The sequence below is a fragment of the Bombina bombina genome, chromosome 2 (assembly GCF_027579735.1).
Source record: "Bombina bombina isolate aBomBom1 chromosome 2, aBomBom1.pri, whole genome shotgun sequence".
Classification (NCBI taxonomy): domain Eukaryota; kingdom Metazoa; phylum Chordata; class Amphibia; order Anura; family Bombinatoridae; genus Bombina; species Bombina bombina.
Window position 1 is genome coordinate 160,448,115 of NC_069500.1, and position 22,822 is coordinate 160,470,936.

Genomic DNA, 22,822 nt, shown 5'->3' on the forward strand with positions numbered 1-22,822 from the left:
GTTCCCTGCCGTTATTCATTCACTGTCCTCTGGAGCTTGGGTTTAGTTTTCCCAACAGTAAGGAATGAAGCCGTGGACTCTCCCTATCTTTGGAAGGAAAACATAATTTATGCTTAACAAATAAATTCCTTTCCTTCCGGATAGGGAAAGTCCACGGCCCCTGCCCATTTTTTCTTGTCTATGGGTGGTTCCCTAATATTTATTTTATTCTTCTGGCACCATTTATACCCTAATGTTTCTCCTACTTTTCCTTGTTCCCTTGGCAGAATGACTTGGGGTACTGAGGAAGTCGGAGGGATATTTAAGCCTTTGGCTGGGGTGTCTTTGCCTCCTCCTGGTGGCCAGGTTTTGTATTTCCCAACAGTAAGGAATGAAGCCGTGGATTCTATCTACCTGGAAGGAAAGAAATGTATCTGGTAAGCATAAATTGTTTTTTGCTGAAGCAAAATAACTAGTCATAAGCTTAGGAGCTGGACCATTTTTGGTCTACTGAGGTGCTGAACCAAAATGGGCGGCTCCTAAGCTTACATTTCTGATTTTTCAAATAAAGATACCAAGAGAACGAAGATAAAATTGATAATAGGAGTAAATTAGAAAGTTGCTTAAAATTGCTGCTCTATCTGAATAGTATATGTTCAAATTTTGACTTGACTATTCCTTTAACACAGTTACTATGGCAAGCCCTGTCAGCTCCAGACTCAAGTCCACATTGGCTCTACCAAATAAAGTGGTGAGTGGAGTTTGACCATTGAAAAGCAATTTTAGCAAACAAGGTGTTAATCTATTCTAATAATGTTCAGAGTTTGCTAATATGTTAATCTATTAAAAGACTGCAGATATTTTTTTGTAATTAAGGTGTTTACTGTCCTATGTATCAAAGCCAGAATATAAATAAATAAATAATAAAGTGAATACAATATTTAAGTTATCCAAGTGGATCTGGTGCATGGTAAATTAGAGGGAGAAATTAGGTTAAAGGGCCATAATACCCAAATGTTTAAACACTTGAAAGTGATGCAGCATAGCTGTAAAAAGCTGACTAGAATATATCACCTGAGCATCTCTATGTAAAAAAGAATGATATTTTACTTCAAAAGTTCCACAGTAGCCACATCCCATTATAAAGGACTTCTAAGCAACAAACCAGTATGTCTGTCCCGGGACAGCTAAGGGGTTGAGCCTCATGCACACTCATATTATTTCCCTATTCAGTTTAAAGGAAGTTTACTATGAAATCTCATGAGAGTTAAGTCAAATCTCATGATCACAGTAAAAGAGTTCATGACCTCAGCACTGTTGATGCTGATTGGCTGCAGTTCATTTCTTCTTTTCTTTTTAAAGACACGATGAGTCCATGGATTTCATCCTTGTAGGATATTCACCTCCTGGTCAGCAGAAGGAGGCAAAGAGCACCACAGCAGAGCTGATAAATAGCTCCTCCCTTCCCTCCTACTCCAGTCATTCTCTTTGCTTACGGTAGTGATAGGAAGAGGTAAAGTGAGGTGTTAGATTAGATTCTTCAATCAAGAGTTTATTATTTTTAAAGTAGTGCCAGAGTGTGCTGCTTTGTTCTAGGTTGTAGCCGTAGTCCATATCAGTCTCTACAGTAGAGCTTTTGGTGGCTTTAGAGCAATGGGAACTGGTGGGACATAATTCTCACTGCGCCTCCCATACTGATGCTGCCCAGACTAAGAAAACCTGAAGGATTTTTACTCAGGATTCTCGTTTGTTTCCAGGTCCATGGGAGGGAGAGGACCTCTTAAACCTGAGAACTGCCTTGCTGCCAGGCAGAAAATGAGGTAAGTGCTGACTTTATTTCTGGGGATTGAGGATCTCAGAAAAAGTTGGGGCACTTTATTAATTTTCATCAGACTTCATTGACCTTGAACTGAGATTTCCCTAGTTATTAGGGGATATTATGGCAGCTAAGACGCAGGCACTAACATGTTTTACATTGAGAAACTGTGCAGTATGAGACTCTTGAGCAAACATAGACTGAATTGCTAGTCTTATTAGTGATACTAAAGCTAATATTCTTTCAAGAGTGTGTGCTCTGTGGCGAGTTGTCTATATAGCCTAAGAGTGCTGACGATAGAAACTGTGCAAGATTCTATTGCAGATCATCTAGTAACCAGAGGAAACACTGTAAACAAGGATTTTCGGTCATGTAGGATTGGACTAAGCAGCTGTTTAAACTATATCTGTTCAGTATGTCCGTTTGCCCCAGGTGTCTATACTTAGAAATGGCCACCGGGAGATTTAGTTTTATGTTTTGACTCAGTTATTTGTGTAATAACGGAGAGTGGTGTTTCCGCCGACTAGAGTAAAGATCTTCTTTTAAATTGAGTAGGATCTATCCTTTTGCTCCCGGTGCCTTTATTCTATCTATGGCGACCGGGAGATGGCTTGAGTAACGCCCACGAGGGGCGGAGCTTGTAAACGGCGCCAAAGGGTCTCTTCCTCCTTACTAGGGCTTCTGATATACGCTAGGAATGGAGGATGGCGTTTTTCAGAAACAATTCCTTTATAGCACTTCCGGTTATCGGAAGAATCAAAGGAATACTTGTTTAATTCTTGCGCTCAAGACGTCACTAGTATAGAGAGGCTGTCTGACGCCTCAGCTGGGTCAAGCTGAGTTGTAGACAGAGTTTAATAGTCCTGACAATTTTCTCATACAGGTGCAACCATGTCTGGCCACGTAAGAATACAGCTACGCTGCACAAGACATCTCTTGCTCAAAGTCATAAGCGATGTCTGTGAACGAAGAAATAATTATTTAGCTTTCCCCTGCACACAAGAAATAAAAAGTTACTTTTTTAAAAATTTAAAGAGACAGTAACATTTTTTATGTGCTAATTTTGTTAAGGAATCCAGACTAAGTCTTTTTTATGTATTATGCCATATGTGAGGCAGATTGATTAAAGAAGTATACATTACAATTTCCAACTCACATGCAGTGCCCTGTGGTTCCTTACAATTTCCATCAGGAATTGCTGCACAAGACATTGCTTGCTCAAAGTCATAAGCAATGTCTGTGAACAAAGAAATAACGTTGTTAATAAGTTCTGCAATGTTTGCATGATAATTTAGCTTTTCCCTGCACACAGAAATAAAAAGTTACTTTTTAACATTTAAAGAGACAGTAACATTTTTTTATGTGCTAATTTTGTTAAAGAATCCAGCTGTTTATTTGTGTAATCCATCTTTTACGATTCAAGGTGGTACAAGAGGCCCTGCTAGAGGTCTCTTGTTTTTGGCTTGGATTCAAATGCGATTCTATCAATCCGCTTCTATTTCTCATTTGTTGAGAAATCTTTAGTTGATTAGGATAGACTTGGTCCAATCCTCCTCCTGCTAGGCACATACTGCTTAGGAGCATAGTGAAATTTCTCCTAAAGTATTACAAAAAATGTATGCCCTACTTTTAATACATTGCCTATTCCTTTTACCCACGCTGTTGGTAAAAAATTGAGCAGGATGTCTTTTTCACTCAGAATAGGGTGAATGAATGGTGTTTATTTCGAATGTTTCTTCCCTGCTGCTAAGGGGGAAGTTTTTTTCAGTAATTCCAGACAAGGAATTCTCAGTCTTGAATGAAGTAAATTACTTTATCTGATCAGGAGCTTCTTGACAAAGTTTTTGCTTCTCTAGGTGACTCCAATACCAGTAGGTTTTTCTACTAAAATGACGGACCCTATGATTAATAGTTAGAGGTGCTAGATTGTCAACCTGCGGTTGGTGTGACTACTGTTTTCCAGTGCGGCGTCATACTGGCTTGTTGCGTTGCCTGTTTCTTTGGACAGACATATCTTTCGCAATAGGAAGGGCCTTTACGTGAGTAGGCCCCTTTAAGGTAATTTAGTGGAAAGGGAATTTCTTTATTCCTCCCAAGTATGGAGACCCTATCGGACTTAGAATAGGGGACATCAGTTTAAGAAATTTTCTGACACAACATGAGGGGAGTACACCCGAACCATAAGGGGGTAGGTTCTCCTTCTCAATCAAGTTTTGTTTCTTTTATGTTTGTGGTTTCCAAGAAAGAGGGAAACTTCAGACCAATTTTAGACCTAAAAAATAAAAAAATGGTTTCTCAGGATACCGTCCTTCAAGATGGAAATAATTCGTTCCATTCTTCCTTTGATCCAGGAGGATCAATTTATATCAAAGGGGGATTTAAAGGACGCGTATCTCCATGTTCCCATTCACAGGGATCATCACACGTTCTTAAGGACTAGGGACTCTCTCTGCTTGGAGATTGCTTGTTTTTCTGGACAACCACTTCCAGTTTGTGGCGCTTCCTTTTGGTCTTGCCACAGCTCCCAGGATCTTCATAAAGGTTTAAGTAAAATGAACATACACAAAATGCATTATAGGGATCTTGTAGAGCCCTGATAAAATATATATATATATATATAAGAATATGTATATATATATGCTTAATTTACTTTTTCTACTAAGGTAACACTATGAAATACAAATGAAAATTAAGTCATTCACTCTTTACAGAAAACTAAGACAACTGACAAAGTGAACATAAACTTATTATTAGAGTAACTGACATTCTAATCTGCTGTATTAAGTTGCATATGATCAAACAGGACATGAAGGGGTTAATTGTTTATTTTAAGTGTTGTTGTTCCTTTAAATAGAGGTCTCCATCAGTGATCAAGTGTGGTAGAACCACATGAAACCTGTCTGCATCAGCCGTCCTGTGACCCTTTCATGTTCCATTTTTGAGCTGAGGCTCATATTATTGTTTTTATGTGTCTAAAATTCCAATAAATTTGTACTTTTTACTTTATTACATGACCCCCTTTGGATGCTTTTTTTTACACTTTACACCTGAAGAAAAGCGAAGGTTTGTGAAGCACGGAAGCTGATGAGGATCTGTCTTCATAAAGGTTCTGGGATCCCTGTTGGCGGTGCTTTGATCAAAGGGCATTGCAGTGACGCTTTATTTGGATGACTTTCTAGTTCAGGTGGCCGTCCTTTCAGTTAGCAAGATTCCACACGGACATGCTGTTGTCCTTCCTAAAGATCCTGGCTGGAAGGTGTATTTAGAAAAGAGTTCCTTAATTACAAGGTAACTTTCTTAGGAACCATGATAGACTCTCTGTCTATGCAGATTTTTCAGACAGAAGTCAGGATATTAAAGTTCATCAATACTTGTCTAGCCCTTCAGTCAACTCCTTCGACCATCAGTGGCTCAGGGCATGGACTGATGGTGGCAACAATGGAAATCATCACGTTTGCTCGCTTCTATTTCAGAGCTCTGCAGTCTATCATGCTGAGACTATGGAACGGTGATTATTCGGACTTGTCCCCTCGACTTCTTCTGGAGCAGGAGACAAGGGACTCTCTACAATGATGGTTGTTTTTGGATCATCTTTCCGAGGGAACATGCTTTCACAATCCTTCTTGGGTGATTGTGACAACAGATGCCAGCCTTTTTGGGTAGGGGAGCAGTCTGGGGCTTTCTAAAGCCTCAGGGAATTTGGACTCAGTCAGAGTCTGCTTTACCCATAAACATGCTGGAACTAAGAGCGATCTACAATGCTCTTTTGGCCTAGCTCAACTGGGAAGAGGATTTCCTGAGCAGGCAGACTTTTCTTCCGGGGGAGTGGGAACTCCATTCGGAAGTGTTTTCCAGCCTGATTCTCAAGTGGGGCCAGCCGGAATTAGATGTCATGGCATTGCGTCAGAATGCCAAACTCCCGAGATACGGGTCAAGATCCAGGGACCCCCAGGCAAAACTGATGGTTGTTCTGGCGACCCCTTGAACCTTCAATTTAGCATACCTGTTTCCTCCGTTTGCTCTTCTTCCCCGAGTAATTGCTCAAATCAATCAGGAAAGGGCCCGGTGATCCTCATAGCACCGGCCTGGCTTCGCTGGATTTGGTATTCAGATCTGGTGGGGATGTCATCTCTACCACCCTGGAGACTTTCGTTGCGGAAGGACCCTCCGATTCAGGGGCTTCTTCCTTCACCCAAATTTAGTTTCTCTGAACCTGATGGCTTGGAGATTGAACGCTTAATCTTATCCAAGCAAGGGGGTTTTTCTAATTCAGTCATATTGACCATGATTCAGGCTCGTAAACCTGTAACTAGAAGAATTTACCATTAGATTTGGCGTAAAAATCTTTTTGTCAGGCCTTGGTGAGGATCAGGCCTGTGTTTCAGCCAGTTACTCCTCCATGGAGTCTTAATTTAGTTCTCAATGTCCTTCAAGGGCTTAGATATTAAGTTGTTATCTTGGAAGGTTTTTATTTCTTGTGGCTATTTCTTATGCTCAGGGAGTATCAGATCTCTCGGCATTTCAATATGAGTCTCCTTATCTTTTTCTTTAAGGAAGATAAGGTAGTCTTGCGTAGCAAATTAGGATTTCTTCCTTAGGTTGTTTTCAGGAGATTATTGTGCCTTCCTTGTGTCCTTAACCTTCTTCTGAGAAGGAAAGACTTTTGCACAATTTGGACGTGGTCCGTGTTTTACATTTTTACCTGCAGGCGACTGAAGACTTTCGTCAGTCTTCTTCTTTATTTGGGGTTTTCTCAGGAAAACGCTACTTCCCCTTCTTTTTGGCCTTACAAGCATCATAGGTTTTGCATATGAGACTGCTGGACAGCAGCCTCCTGAAAGGGTTACAGCTCATTCCACGAGGGCTGTTGCTTCCTCAGGGACGTTAAAAAATGAAGCTTCTGTGGAACAGATTTGCACAGTTGCAACTTGGTCTTCTCTTCACACTTTTTCAAAGTTCTATAAATTTTGCCTCTGCTGAGGCAGCTTTTGGGAGAAAGGTTCTTCAAGCAGTGATGCCTTCCGTTTAGGTTCCCTGTCTTGTCCCTCCCTTTTCATCCGTGTACTCTACCTTTGGTACTGTATCCCACAAGTAAGGGTGAAATCCGTGGACTGATCCTGATAAATGTACTTCTTTTTAGACACGATGAGTCCACGGCCCGCCCTGTTCTCTGAGAGGTTATTAATTTTTGTAAACTTCATACACCTCTGCACCTTGGCTTTTCCTTTTCTTCCTAACTTCGGTCGAATGACTGGAGTAGGAGGGAAGGGAGGAGCTATTTATCAGCTCTGCTGTGATGCTCTTTTCCGCCTCCTGCTGACCAGGAGGTGAATATCCCACAAGTAAGGATGAAATCCGTGGATTCATCATGTCTAAAAAGAAATAAATTTATCAGGTAAGCATAATTTATTTATTTTTAAAACCTGCAGCTGGGAGCAACTGAATAATAACTTTTTACACAGAACTTACTCTGCTGAGCTGAGGAGATTGTGAGGTAAAATATCTTCCTTTGTTACATAGAGATGCTCAGGTGATATTTTCATGTCAGCTTTTTACAGTTATACTGCATCAGTTTCAAGTGATTTAGCATATGAGTATTATGTCCCTTTAACCAGAGTGGGAGCTCTAACTTCAAATCTAATACCATTTTTTACTATTCTGAATCAGTGTAAAGAATGGATTAAAATCTTGGCCCAACTTAGCAATTACTTATCAGACGAGACCCCTCTTCAGAGGGGGCATGGACAGAAATAGACCATGTCCCATTTACCTACAGTGCCCTCCACTAATATTGACACCCTGTGTGTACAGTATATTCCGTGGCCGGACTGTTATCCGACTGACGCTTGTCACACGGACATTTGTCCGACGGACAATATTCCGAAAGACATTTATCCGGCTGCTGGGTGGGAATGAAGCTTAAAAATCACGGTTTTATAAAAAATTTTAATAGTGGACTGACAAAAGACAATTAAATCAACTTATATATAACATTTATAACATTTTTAATAGTGGACTGACAAAAGACAATTAAATCAATTTATATATAACATATTAATTATAATATTATAATTATAATAATTATATTATGTGTTAAAAGTAGATCGTGAGGGTAGGGACCCATGGATAGGTTCCCAGAGGCGGTTGCGGCGCCCGAGTCACTGATTGTAACAGAAAATTTTGGATCGTATCTGCCCTCGGCCGAATGTATCTTGATTTATTTAAGTAAATCTTATATATTATGTGCTATTGCCTTTAAAAAGTCTAATCTTGAGTATTCACTGTATTTTTCTAAAACTTTCATTATCCTGTTGTTTATGATTTCATATTTTTTTTTTGGTTTTCTCAGTTCAACTCCAGAATTAATTTTTTCAATTGTTAACTCCCATTCTGCTTGTTCTTTTCTTATTTTTGAAACTAGTCTGCAAATGCTTGGGTGGGTTATAGACATTCGTTGGTCAAATGCTCTGTGCCATCCTTCTAGAGAGTTGTTTGTTCTAGGTAACCCTAGTTTTGTTCTTTCAAAAGTGTTCCACATCGTAATATCGAAAGTAGGTTTTCTTCTTGTACCTTGATGTAGTTCGCCAATCCAGGTTTTTCAAAATATTTTAAAAATTCAGATAAAATGTTACTGTTTTGTTTTTCTATTGATTTTACAAAGTCATTAAATGTTTCAACTACATCTTCCACTGGCACAAATGCTAATGCTTCTAAGCATTTTATGATCAGAGCATTTTTTTCATTATTATACCATATTTTTAAGCCCAAAGATTGTATTTTTCTCCACAGGCATTGGGAAAAATGGAAAAAACATCCATAAATTATTGTATTTTGTAAAAAATTTGTCATGCAATTTATTGCTGCTCTTTCAAAATCTACAGTAATTGATATAGGATTGATATCTGGATTTTTTTTCTTTTATAATACTAAAAATTAAATTATAAGTTTCCTGATTTTTATTTTTTGATATGCAGTATACTAATGGTATGGTATGGCTATCTTCTATTAAAACATGTATTGTATACAACTGAAAACCTAAAGGAGCTGAGTCAAATGTTCCGTCACAGAGCCAGTGTTGTTTTTTTGAAAGAAGATCTACATTTTTTTTAGTAGACAGAATGATTAAATTTTCACTTTCGTACATGATGAAATCTTCTCCTCTGGTTGTTTTTCTTAAATCATCATTTAAAATGTTTCCATTTGGTGTTGTTCGATGTCGACGTACCATTCTGGCAAGAGTTTCTTTTTTAGGTAGAGCTCCTGCTGCTTCAAGGGGGAAATTAGATGTGCAATTTTGTATTATGCTTGATGTTACTTCTTCTGAATTTTTAGCAACTTCTTTTATTTTTTCAATTGTTTTCATAGATAAAATTCTTGCTGCATTAGGTGGATGTGAATGATTTGATGCATCTTTTTCAATTATATCATTAATGGTTTTTAGCCTTCCTCCACAAAAACCTTTTTTTTCACATCTCCAATATGTGACATTTTCTTTTTTTTTTTGTCTAGAATGTATGCATAACCTTCATATAACATTTTTCTTCCTCCTTTACACGTCTTTATGAACTCCATTTTTTTAATTTGATGTTTTTTTTAAATTTATTTATTTAAGTGTTTGTGTTGTTTTTTTACCTCAGTAGCCACAATATATATTTAAATTTTCCGCTTTTTTACTGATGACAATTACGCAATTACGTGATTGCGTGATTGTGCTGTTCGGCGTGCAGTCGGAAGCAGTGTATTTCGGACATATGTCTGACGGACGAATGTGTTTCGGCATTTTGTCCGTCGGAATTTTGTCCGAGCACCATATATTCGTATACATAAATCTCCAACCATCAAGCTAAGTAAGGGGAAATACTGTAGTGTGCAATATCGAAGATCAGCAAGTGGGTAGCTAAAAGTAAAATTGCTTATAAGGTCAAAAAGAAAGCTACTGTTTTGTGCTGAGTGGCACATTTTTGGAATACCTGTTACAATTTTTAGCATGTTTGAAACCTAGAAACATGGTTACATATATTTTGACATTAGATTACCATAGACCCAACAGGTCTGATCAAAGTTTTTATAAAGTGTTAGTTTGTTTTATTTGTAGGATAGACTTATGCTTAGCCCAGGCTATCTTGAAGTTCCCCACATTGTTTGTCCTCATCACCTCTAATGGAAGCTTATTCTATGAATCAAACACCCTTTCTGTAAAGAAGTGCTTCCGCAAGCTACACCTTAACCTACTACCCTTTAGCTTAAGATCATGACCCCTTGTTCTGGGATTGGACTTTTTATGAAAAATACATCAGTTTTATAAGCCCCTTAATATAAACGTTTTTATCATATCACCTCTTTCACTCCTCTCCTCTAAGTTATACATATTTAGGTCAATGAGCCTTTCCAGTTTATAGGCCATGTACCATTTCAATAGCCCTCCTTTTTGAACATATTCCAATTTATTTATATCCTTCTGGAGACCTCCAGAACTGCACACACTATTCAAGATGAGGCCTAACTAGTGATCAGCTAAGTGGCTTAAGAACCTTATTATTTTTGCTGCAAATACTTCTGTCTATACAATCAAACATTATACTTGCCTTACTACATTGTCTACCAAATTTCAAATCTGAAATAATAATTCCCAAATTCTGTTCGTCTTTCGTCAGATAAGTGGGTTTAGGTCTGTAATTAACCTTCAGATTTGTCTTTCCTAAATGCATCATTTTGCACTTTTGTGATGTTAAAGGGACATAAAACAAGTTGGAATCGAGGCAAAATATGAGATTGTAAAAACTGCCTTTATAGAATTAGGAAAAGAGTTTCATATTACTGGAGAGATTTCTTACAGGATCTCACAAGCTCAGAGAGCTTTATAGAATCAGTTGCTAAGTATCAGTTCATGATACTTAGGGTAAATGCCACTTGCAGCATATTAGATTTAGTTAATTTTGTAGATATTCTACTGCTGAAATCAATTCACTACATGAGACAAATTCTTATAATTCAGAACAAATCTACATTTTTCCAATTGACTATTCCTTTTCTGGTAATCATAATATGATTCATCAACCCTAAAATGCACAATACCTATGAATCATACGTTGGAGCTACCATCTCATTTACTAAATGTTATACCAAAGTGTACTTGCCCTCTGCTAATACCACTTTGTGTGCTTATGCTTTAAAGATCACAAATTGTTAAAGGGACAGTCTAATCAAAATTAAACTTTCATGATTCAGATAAGGCATGCCATTTTAAACAATTTTAAACAATTTTCAAATTAACATTTATCATCAAATTTAGTTTGTACTTATGGAATTCTTTGTTGAAAGCTAAATGTAGGTAGGCTCACATGCTATTTGCAAGTCTCACAAAGTGGCACATTAAACATTATAATGAAATTGTTCTGCAAAAATCATGTTTTATAAAAAAAAAAATTGTATCGAAATTGTGCAGGAAAGCAACCGTTTAAGGTGTGAAGTAGAAATCTTATAAAACTGCACTGCGCATAAAAAAAACTTATGTGCAATTTGTGTTTTTAATAAGAAATTGAAAGTCTATTATTTTCAATGTTGTAAAATGAGGTTTCCCGCCTCTGCTAGTGGGGAGAACAGGGGTGTTCCTTTGGCGTAACTGAATTTTCGTCTCCAGGTCTGGCATATACATTTTTCCACTGCATGTTTCGCTGTTTTATCTTGCATACTATATAGTTTGAGATTGTGATAAAATACGCAAAACTTATTATTCTAATATAAAAACACATATATATGAAAATAGAGGGATTGTAAAATGCTATAAGATACAAGCAGAGTAATCTGATTTGTATTGATTGCAGATTTTCCTTTTTAAAGTGTGGCCCTTGCACTATTCATTTCTATCACAACTCGCAGGAATTCCCTGATAACAGATCCCTGTGAGTTTCGTCGTGGTTTTTCACTTCTGACCCAGCAATCGTTTTACAATTGGGCCCTTAATCTTAAAATATGAATGCGACTTATATGGACATTCATTATAGATTTTATTTTTCATCCTAATATTTAATTGCATTTTTTACAATTAAACAATAAAAAGAATGTAGATAAATAAAATAAAAACCTTAATTAGCATTCTGATATGGAAGGTCACATGGAGCTGATGCCCTGTACAGTCAAGATGGTTGAGACAGTGTAATTAAATAGGGTATTGGTGACAAGAAGTTGAATTCTTCTATGATTGCGTGAAAAGAAGCAGTCTATAATACATTTCAGAAGTGCAAAGGTACCTGCAACAATAGTACAATTCGGTACTTTCCTACTGATGGCAAGATACCTCACCATACGAGGATATAAAAGAATAACTTAAAGGGACATAATACTCATATGCTAAATCACTTGAAACTGATGCAGTATAACTGTAAAAAGCTGACAGGAAAATATCACCTGAGCATCTCTATGTAAAAAAGGAAGATATTTTACCTCACAATTTCCTCAGCTCACCAGAGTAAGTTCTGTGTAAAAAGTTATACTCAGCTGCTCCCAGCTGCAGGTAAAAAAATTAAAAAAATGAAGAAATGAACAGCAGCCAATCAGCATCAGCAGTGCTGAGGTCATGAACTCTTACTGTGATCTCATGAGATTTGACTTAACTCTCATGATATTTCATAGTAAGCTTCCTTTACCTGATTGGTGAAATAATATGAGAGTGCACGAAGCTCGTCCTTTCAGTTGTCCCGGGACAGACACACTAAAATGCTGCTTAGAAATCCTTTACAATGGGAGGTGGCTACTGAGGAACTTTTGAGGTAAAATATCTTTCTTTTTTACATAGAGATGTTCAGGTGATATTTTCTAATCAGCTTTTTACAGCTATGCTGCATCACTTTCAAGTGTTTAAACATTTGGGTATTATGGCCCTTTAATCATTTAACAAATCATAGTTTTATTTTATCAATAAAACTAATGCCAATGCATTTATTCTTTTAAGGAGGAAAAAGGTGTTTCATAATGAATATAGTCAACAATTCAGAGTTTAAAATCCAAGTTACTGATTTTATTAGAACAATAGCTCACTTGCCGTATGACATGACTTCCTGCCTTGCTATTTCCTGCTTCCATAGCAACCCTTCTATTCCTGTTGGTCTCTGAAAACCGATGGGAAGTAAAAGAATTTCCTACTTAACCAGTGCAAACTAAACCTTGTGAGCTCTGTTTCCAGTATTGCGTGCACACAATACCTTGCTGTGCAGGAGTGGGAAGATTTCTAAAATGAACATCTGTTGTAGGGTAAGGCTCTTCACCTGTATTGTAACAACATATTAGATATCCAACTAGCTGCAGTGGAGAAGCAAGAAGTTTTTTTTACCATATCTGTGTGGGCTAGTAACTTTTTTTAACATTTTTTTAGTTCAGTGAATGGATTTGTTAACTCTACAGAGAGGATATAGATGCTACTGCAACAAGGAAGTTAACTTCTTCATTTTAATGTAACTTAAGAGCTTGTTCTTGCATGCTATTGGAATTGTTTTATTATTTAAAGGGACATGAAACTCAAAGTTTCTCTTTTATGATTCCGATAGAGCATACAATTTGAATGAACTCTCTAATTTGCTTTTTTCTTTTGGTATCCTTTGTTGACATAGATATCTAGGAAGTGTCAGGAGCTGGGAACTACCTGCTGATTGGTAGTTGCACTTGTATGCCTCGTCATTGGATTACATGTGTTCAGTTAACTCCTATGATTGTATTGCTGTTCCTTCAATAAAGGATAACAAGAGAAAGAAGCAACATTGATAAAACAGAATACAAATTTTGGGTTTTGTGTCTCTTTAAAGGGACAGGAAACCCCAAAAATTCCAATTTACTTTTATTACATTTGCTTCATTCTCTTGTTATCCTTTGCTGAAGGAATACCATTGTACTACTGGCAGCTAACTGAACACATCTAGTTAGCCAATCACAAGAGACAAATGTGTGCAGGCACCAATCAACAGCTAGCTCCCACTAGTGTAGGATATGTGCATATTTATTTTCAACAAGGGATACCAGGAGAATGAAGCACATTTGAAAACAGAAGTGAATTCCAGATTCTTAAAAACATGCTCTATCTGAATAATGCAAGTTTCATTTTTGACTTTTCTATCCCTTTAAATATCATTCATGGGGAAAATACTTATGCAGAAATTAACTTTGTTTATTTCCATGCTGCTACCCTATCAACTGGCATAATAGCAGTTTCCTGCAATAAAAAAATTACCAGAAAATACAGTATTTTTGTATTCTGCTTATTATACAAAAATGTTTTGTTTTTTAAAAAAACTACTAGATTTGTGTTCTGCCTAAGAAGCTGATTTAATAAATATTTAACTACATAGTGAAATCATAGGATTCCTAATAACACGGAGAACTATGTCATGTCCCTCCAGAGTGTTGTTACAGCCAGAGTTTGAGTGTTGTTACAAAGCAAAAAGCAGCATATAGACGTTTCCTTTGTTTCATAGTCACAAAAGCTTAACACAAATGTCTTAAATAGTTACTACACATCATTTGAGCTGTAAGGTTGTTATAAAACATTTAGCAGTTCAGCTATTAGCTTCAGAAAATAAAAATACAAATTACACTGATAGCGCAGACTTTTTATTTTACAATAACCAATATTGGTTTTATTATTCCTTGTACAAATATAGTATAGTGGATGAAATCATAACTGATGTTACTTTTCATGGTTACATGGTATATACAACATACAGAAGAAGACATAAACAGTAATTTTAATACCAGTTTAATTATTATTTAATGGACATGAAAATCTAAAATTAAACTTTCATGGTTTCAGTACAGCATACGATTTTAAGAGACTTTTAAATGGGCTTCTTTTATCATATTTACTTAGTTCCTTTGATATTCTTTGTTAAAAAACATACCTAGGTAGGGTCTGGAGCACAAATACACTACTGGGGTTCAGCTAGTGATTGGTAGCTACACACATATGCCTCTTCTTATTGGTGTGGTGGTAATTGTGTACCAGAATATTAAAAACTAATAAGGGTCATCCACCTTTTAAAATAGTTTATTGGAAGACAAATAATATAGGCATGAATTTAACAAATGTCCATAAGCTTCTAAAGTATTGAACACGCCTTTAATAAATACCAGAAATTATAACATTCAGTCTAAACGGTACAGAGCAGCTCTAGCTTAGATAACCCCCGTTTGAGCAAAATTACTAACTAAACATAGGAAGCCAGAGAGTCTATCCCAAGAAGTATGCACAATAATGATAATATACTCAGCTAATTTAGTCCTCCAATGTGCACTCTCTCTCCAAGATCAGTTGCTTCCAGGAGGTGAGGAAGGAAAAGAATGTAAATGGTAACTGGTTACCCCATTGTATACTTAAGTCACTAGGGTGTGTACACCAATCTAAGGCTACATGGGAGTGTCCTTCTTAGACTAGGCCAAAGCCTCTTCTATAGTTTTTGCATATGTTTGTGTAATAAGAAACGCAATGTTTTACCCAGTATAGTTTAACCCCTTAATGACCACAGCACTTTTCCCTTTTCTGTCCGTTTGGGACCAAGGATATTTTTACATTTTTGTGGTGTTTGTGTTTAGCTGTAATTTTCCTCTTACTCATTTACTGTACCCACACATATTATATACCGTTTTTCTCGCCATTGAATGGACTTTCAAAAGATACCATTTTTTTCATCATATCTTATATTTTACTATAAAAAAATGATAAAATATGAGGAAAAAATGGAAAGAAAACACACTTTTTCTAACTTTGACCCCCTAAATCTGTTGCACATCTACAACCACCAAAAAAAACCATGCTAAATAGTTTCTACATTTTGTCCTTAGTTTAGAAATACCCAATGTTAACATGTTCTTTGCTTTTTTTGCAAGTTATAGGGCAATAAATACAAGTAGCACTTTGCTATTTCAAAACCACTTTTTTTCAAAATGAGCGCTAGTGACATTGGAACCCTGATATCTGTCAGGAAAACCTGAATATCCCTTGACATGTATATATTTTTTTTTAGAAGACATCCCAAAGTATTGATTTAGGCCCATTTTGGTATATTTAATGCCACCATTTCACCGCCAAATGCAATCAAATAAAAAAAAATGTTCACTTTTTCACAAACTTTAGGTTTTTCACTGAAATTATTTACAAACAACTTATGCAATTATAGCATAAATGATTGTAAATGCCACTGCGCACCACAAGTGTATTATGTCCAGCAGTGAAGGGGTTAATTAGGGAGCATGTAGGGAGCTTCTAGGGTTAATTTTAGCTTTAATGTAGCGTAGTAGACAAACACAAGTATTGATCTAGGCCCATTTTGGTATATTTCATGCCACCATTTCACCGCCAAATGCGATCAAATTAAAAAAAAGTTTAATTTTTCACAATTTTAGGTTTCTCACTGAAATTATTTACAAACAGCTTGTGCAATTATGGCACAAATGGTTGTAAATGCTTCTCTGGGACCCCCTTTGTTCAGAAATAGCAGACATGTATGACTTTGGCAATGCTTTTTGGTAATTAGAAGCCCGCTAAATGCTGCTGCGCATCACACGTATTATGGCTAGCAGTGAAGGGGTTAATTAGGTAGTTTTTAGGGAGCTTGCAGGGTTAATTTTAGCTTTAGTGTAGAGATCAGCCTCCCACCTGACACATCCCACCCCCTGATCCCTTCCAAACAGCTCCCTTCCCTCCCCCACCCCACATTTGTCCCGCCATCTTAAGTACTGGCAGAAAGTCTGCCAGTACTAAAATAAAAGGTTTTTGGATTTTTTTTTGATTTTTTTTAGCATATTTACATATGCTGCTGTGAAGAATCCCCCCTTAGCCCCCAACTTCCCTGATCCCCCCCCCAAAACAGCTCTCTAACCCTCCCCCTCTGCCTTATTGGGGGCCACCTTGGGTACTGGCAGCTGTCTGCCAGTGCCCAGTTTGCAAAATATTTTTTTTGTTTTATTTTTTTGGGGGGTTTTCTGTAGTGTAGCGTTCCCCCCCCCCCCCGACAGACCAACCCCCACCCCTTGACTGATTTATTTTCAAAAGTTATATTCCCCCCTTTTTCCATCTTTTAAGAAAACATTTTTTCTGTAGTGTAGCGGTTCCCACCCGCTCCCTCCCCGTGCACGCCCACGCTCGCGCGTAAGTGCGCGCCCCCCCGGCCATCCTTGCCCACAATCCCGCCCCCTCCACATCTCCAGGGCCATCGATGGCCGCCACCCGCCTCCCATACCTGCTCGCACCCACCAAAGAATATAGCCACCAATCTCCGGTGCAGAGAGGGCCACAGAGTGGCTCTCTCTGCACCGGATGGCTAAAAAAGGATATTGCAGGATGCCTCAATATCGAGGCATCACTGCAATAACCGGAAAGCAGCTGGAAGCGAGCAGGATCGCTTCCAGCTGCTTTCCAGACCGAGGACGTGCAGGGTACGTCCTTGGTCGTTAACTGACTTTTTTGTGAGGACGTACCCTGCACGTCCTCGGTCGTTAAGGGGTTAAGAATTAACTGTGGATATTCTAGGGATGCATTCTCTGGTTTTATTACATCACAATTAGCTCATCAGATGTGTCCAGCTAGTAGTGCATTTGCTGCTCTGGAGCTAACTGTGTGTGTTTAACCCTATTACAGGGGTTAAAACATAGTTATATACAAGTGTCAGTTCAATAATAAAATGGTCTAACACATTAGAACAGTTTTATGTCCCTTTAAGACTGTAATCATATGGGCCAACATTAAGTATTTTTACACCCCCTTATGATTTGTAGGTACTTACTGTTTTCAAGTATTTTATTTAATCACAGATTAAAATGTTATTATTTTAAGTGAACTATTCCTTTCTGTTTTCCAGCATATCACAAACAATGAACAGCCATGAAATTCAACATTTGTATAGACTGTGTACTGATATCTGTAAAATGCAAGTTATTTCTTCATGAATATGTATTTAGCTTTTTTCTAGTTGGAACCATTATGAAAGTCATTCACAGAAATGTGCATGGATCCAAATGTCATTTTACTCTTCGCGTATCATTAAGTAGCTTTATGCTTTTTTTACTCCTGCAAAGCCAAGCACTTTGCTGCCCAGATTTTTGCAAGATTTGCACAGAAAGACAAGTGAATTGCCGTGGCCTGAGCCTAACTGGTATACCAAGGAACTTACCTAAAAGCACGACTGTTCTGTATTTCAGTGGAAATAATATCACTCAAGTAATTTCACATGAATTTAGAGAGATTCCGAAACTTGCACTACTATACTTGGACAACTGCAACATAAGATACATACATTCTACAGCATTTATTCCACTGACAAAGCTGTATCACCTGTATCTAAATGATAACTGTATTAAGAACTTAGAGCCAGGCATATTTGATGGGCTTTCAGATCTACATTATTTACAACTGCAGAATAACCAAATTGCCTTCCTTCCTCAAGGCTTGTTTAACCATTTAAAATCAGTACAATACTTAATGCTTCAGAGAAACTGCATCAGAGTCCTGAACAGTGACACATTCTTTGGAATGACTAGTCTTCGTTTTCTTAATTTAGCAAATAATAATCTTTCAATAATCTCCAGTGCAGCATTTCATTATATTGAAACCCTAGAATATTTGTTCCTTGAAAATAACCAATTAATGGAAGTACCATCACCTGCTCTGGGAATGCTCAAAAACCTCAAAAAGCTCTCAATGTCAAACAACCCCCTTGGATCAATAAATCAATTTGCTTTTAAAGGTTTAGATTCATTGCAATATTTGTTTTTGGAGAATGCAAATATCAACATAATTAAAGATTATTCTTTTGATGGACTCATTAATCTTAAATATTTAATTCTAAGCAAGAATAATCTGACAACTCTGAATTCCAAGATGTTTACCAATCTGAAAAATTTGTTGAACCTCCAGCTGGAAAGGAATAATATAATGTCTATATCTGAAAATGCATTTGAAGAAATTGGTGTTTCTCTCAAGTTTCTCAATTTGGCTTATAATAAGATAACAATCCTACAGCCTAAAGTTCTCCAGCCATTGATATCATTGGGTCATTTTCAAGCAAGCTATAATCCATGGGATTGTGGATGTCATTTGTTTGAATTTCGAAAGTTTTTAGTATCTTCTTCATTTCTGTTTAGTATTTATTGCCATACTCCACCGCATTTGCATGGAAGACCCTTGCGTAATGTTAAAACGGATGAATTTAAGAACTTTCACTCCACATATGCCTTACCTAAAAGAAGCCAGCCTCTGGACATAAGTGCTCCAAGCACAGTGTTTTACGGACAGATAAAAAATGTTACGCTTTTGTATAATGCAAGTTTGGATGTCCTTTTAACATCAACTATATCGGCAGTTCATGAGTCGACTACAAGTATTTTTCAACAAACTACAGAACTTTCACCTTTACATTTGGATTTACCCCCTCTTCTTCCACCAGTGAATTTAACCAGAGGAGGGGAAAGTGTTTTACCACCTGATATAATCTCTGTGTCTTTGAAACCTAATATTATATGTCAACAGGAGGTTGAAAGTCTTAGTCAATCATTTTACATATTACTCTCTTTCTTTATAGCATCTTGTTGCATAATAATTTTTCTTATTCTTAAATATATTCAGCTGAGGAGGAGGCTAAGGATTCCTGAAAGTCGCGGAGAAAGTGTGTTGGAGTATTATAGCTGTTATCAAGCAGGCAGATACCAATTAACTGATCCCATTAGACTTGCACCAAGCTCTGATGTTGACATCATAAGGCCACTTAAGCGATCAACTTCAGATAGTCAGACACAAGTCATCTTGTTTGAACACTCTGTTCTCTAGTTTACATTTCATGTGTCACATACACATTGCTTAGGTGTTCAAGTAATTGGATTTATATTTAACAGTGTATAAATGTATATATAAATGTTTAGTAAGAGTAGCCTTTAGTAAGAGTTTGTTAAAATGTATGTGTGTGTATATATATATATATATATATATATATATATATATATATATATATATATATATATATATATATATGGTCTGATGAAGGGGTGAACACCCCGAAACGTCACTGCAATTAAAATTCAAGTTTATATTTCAAGACCAGTGAGTGCAATTCAAATTCAAGTTTATATTTCAAGACCAGTGAGTGCTTTGTTCCACATTTAATATATATATATATATAAACTGTAAGACTCCAGGTCGGATTGGCCTACCAGGAGATTTCCCTGTGGGCTGCAGCAACTGGGGCTGAAAAACTACAATTTAAAGGAGTGATTAATGGATGAAATAGAGTTGCAGGGGGCCTATATAACAAAAATCTTGCACTTTTATTCAATACAAAGTGATATAATTTAATTCTGATTTTTTTTTGGGGGAAAGGGGTATCCCAGTAATCCCCTTTAAAAAGGGGGGGGGGGGGACTTATGAATTCTACTGACTCAACAGAAAATAGGGCTGGTCTTCATATTTTTCAGGGCTGCTTTTTATTCCCAGTTTGGCCCTGGTAAGAGTAAACATTTCTGACTTGGAAATTATATATATTATTGTATAAGGTGTACTGTATTAACTCCCTTATTATACACTTGTATTTGTATGTGGTTAAAAAAAATAAGACTGAGCATATGAGTATGGACATCTGTTCATAGGGTTCAATCATCAAAAACTCCAGCATGGAGAAACATCACACGCAATCTTAGTTTTTTTGTTTAAAGGGATGTTAAACAGTAAATAATAAACGGTAGATACTTGCTACATATAATGATGTATTCACAGCCAAGATTAGGCTTAGAATAATATGTAGCTTTATTTTTACCATTATATTAGTTTAAATATTGATTATATTAGTGTAAAAGTTTAGGTTCTATAAAGTAATGGGTGCTTCCGTGTTTGAACTAGTTTTCTATTTATCTCTGTCTTCTATGGACAGCATTTAAGGAAAGATAAATAAACCAGACAATAATGTAGAATTTGTGGAAACAAAGCTGAGGAATCCCACACAACCTTGTTTGCAATTAGTCCGTTTATTTCCTGTTTTATATCTGTTCCTAATTGTTTGCAGCAGAAGAGTGAGATAATCTTTAGAAACTCTGTGGAATTTAAAAAAAACAACCAATTTTCAGAGTTAAATAAATAATGAAAGTATATTACAAAGTTTTTGAACTATGCATAATTAAACATTTACACTACAATCTTATACTGTTTAATATCCATTTAAGCATTATGGGCCAGATTACGAGTGGAGCGCAAAATTGGGCTTTCGTGAGTGGAATATTTACGCTCCACTGTGCATGCAAATGTATTACTGGTTCAGAGCAATGCGAATGCGACCTTGCGTTCACATTGCAGGGAAGCTTTGCGCTCATGAGAGCACGCTTCCAAAGGCAACAATGGGGCGCTTGTTCCCATGTCGTGAGACACAGCGAAGGGGGTAAGTTTAAATATATATGAATATATACATACTGTATATATTTATGTGTATATACACATATTAACACATAAATATATATGTATACAAGCATATACATATATATTTATAGGAATAACGCCCTCCTTATAGACTGCAATATAAATGCACTTTTTGTGCCATTCTTTTCTAACACCCCACACCCGCTCTCTTTAACCCCCTTATATTTGCTTTGAACAGTTATTTTTTAATAAAATAAAGATACTCATATTTTTTTATTTTATTAAGGCACACTACACTGTATTTTGGGGGCAATTGGGGACATTTTTAAAATTAACCAGAGGTCTGACAATGATTGCAAATCTATATTCTAATGTAATGTAGATGTATTTGCTTCACATCCAAAACCTGCATTGTGAGGTAAACAGATTCCAGGCTAAAATTTGTCTTTCTGATTTTTTTTTTAAAGGGACATAATACATATCGAAAATCACTTGAAGGTGATGCAGTGTAACTGTAAACAAGCTGACAAGAAAATATCATCTGAACATCTCTATGTAAAAATGTTATAAAAAAAGTGCTGTGTAAACAGATATGCTGTGGCTTCTGTCAATGCTGATGTCACACTTTGCTGTGTTCTCATGAGATTTCACTGAAATCTTGCGACGTTTCATAGTAAACTACCTTAAAGGGACAGTCTACACCAGAATATAATCCCTTTATTACCCATTCCCCAGCTTTGCATAACCAACACGCTTATATTAATATACTTTTTACCTCTGTGATTACCTTGTATCTATGCCTCTGCAAACTGCCCCCTTATTTCAGTTCTTTTGACAGACTTGCATTTTAGCCAATCAGTGTGGGCTCCTTGGTAACTCCACGTGCATGAGCTCAATGTTATCTATTTGACACACATGAACTAATAGTGAAAAACTGACAAAATGCGTTCAGATAAGAGGCAGCCTTCAAGGTCTAAAAAATGAGTATATGAGCCTACCTAAGTTTAGCTTTCAACTAAGAATACCAAGAAAACAAAGCAAAATTATTAATAAAAGTAAATTGGAAAGTTGTTTAAAACGTACATGCCCTATCTGAATCATGAAAGTTTATTTTGTACTAGACTACTGTCCCTTTAAACTTAGGAGGGAAATAACATGCCAGACACACGCTTCCTTGCTAATCCTGGATTTGGCATACTGATTGGCTGTTTAAAGTCCCTTTTTTAATATGGGATGTGGATTCTGAGGAAACTTTGAGGTAAAATATCTTCAGGTGATATTTTCATATTTTCTAGTCAGCTTTTTACAGCTGTTGCATCACTTTCAAGTGCTTCAACATTTGTGCATCGTTTACCTTTAGGTACTGATGAGACTTCTTAGATAATTTCTCAAGAGCAGAGAAATTAAAATCATTAGGCCCATAGTATTGATTGTTCTGCAAAAAGGTGATTAAAGTGTGAGATACTGTAACTTAAAATTACTGAGATTTATGAGTTGTCTTAACAAATTTACAGGTACAATTTATTTCATAAATCCTAACATTTTTTTATTATATATATATATATAATTTTTTTAAAGATTGGATTGCATTAATTCCAAGCTGTTTGCCATATAATGTAATATAACAGCTTTTTTTTTCTTTCATTAAA

At 36.6% G+C, this 22,822-nt stretch overlaps 2 protein-coding genes across 2 annotated transcripts in view; both read left to right on the top strand.

Annotated features, from left to right (window-relative positions):
* IPO11 (importin 11) overlaps positions 1 to 22,822 on the top strand; it is a 950,863-nt gene that overhangs the window by 745,641 nt on the left and 182,400 nt on the right. The window lies entirely within an intron of this gene.
* On the top strand, positions 17,649 to 19,872 carry LRRC70 (leucine rich repeat containing 70). The gene has a single exon (XM_053701322.1). The coding sequence runs from the start codon at positions 17,661 to 17,663 to the stop codon at positions 19,599 to 19,601; it is 1,941 nt and encodes a 646-aa protein (XP_053557297.1). The 5' UTR covers positions 17,649 to 17,660; the 3' UTR covers positions 19,602 to 19,872.

Coding starts and splice junctions, on each gene's coding strand:
- LRRC70 (XM_053701322.1), top strand. CDS start 17,661: ATGAAATTCAACATTTGTATAGACTGTGTACTGATATCTGTAAAATGC.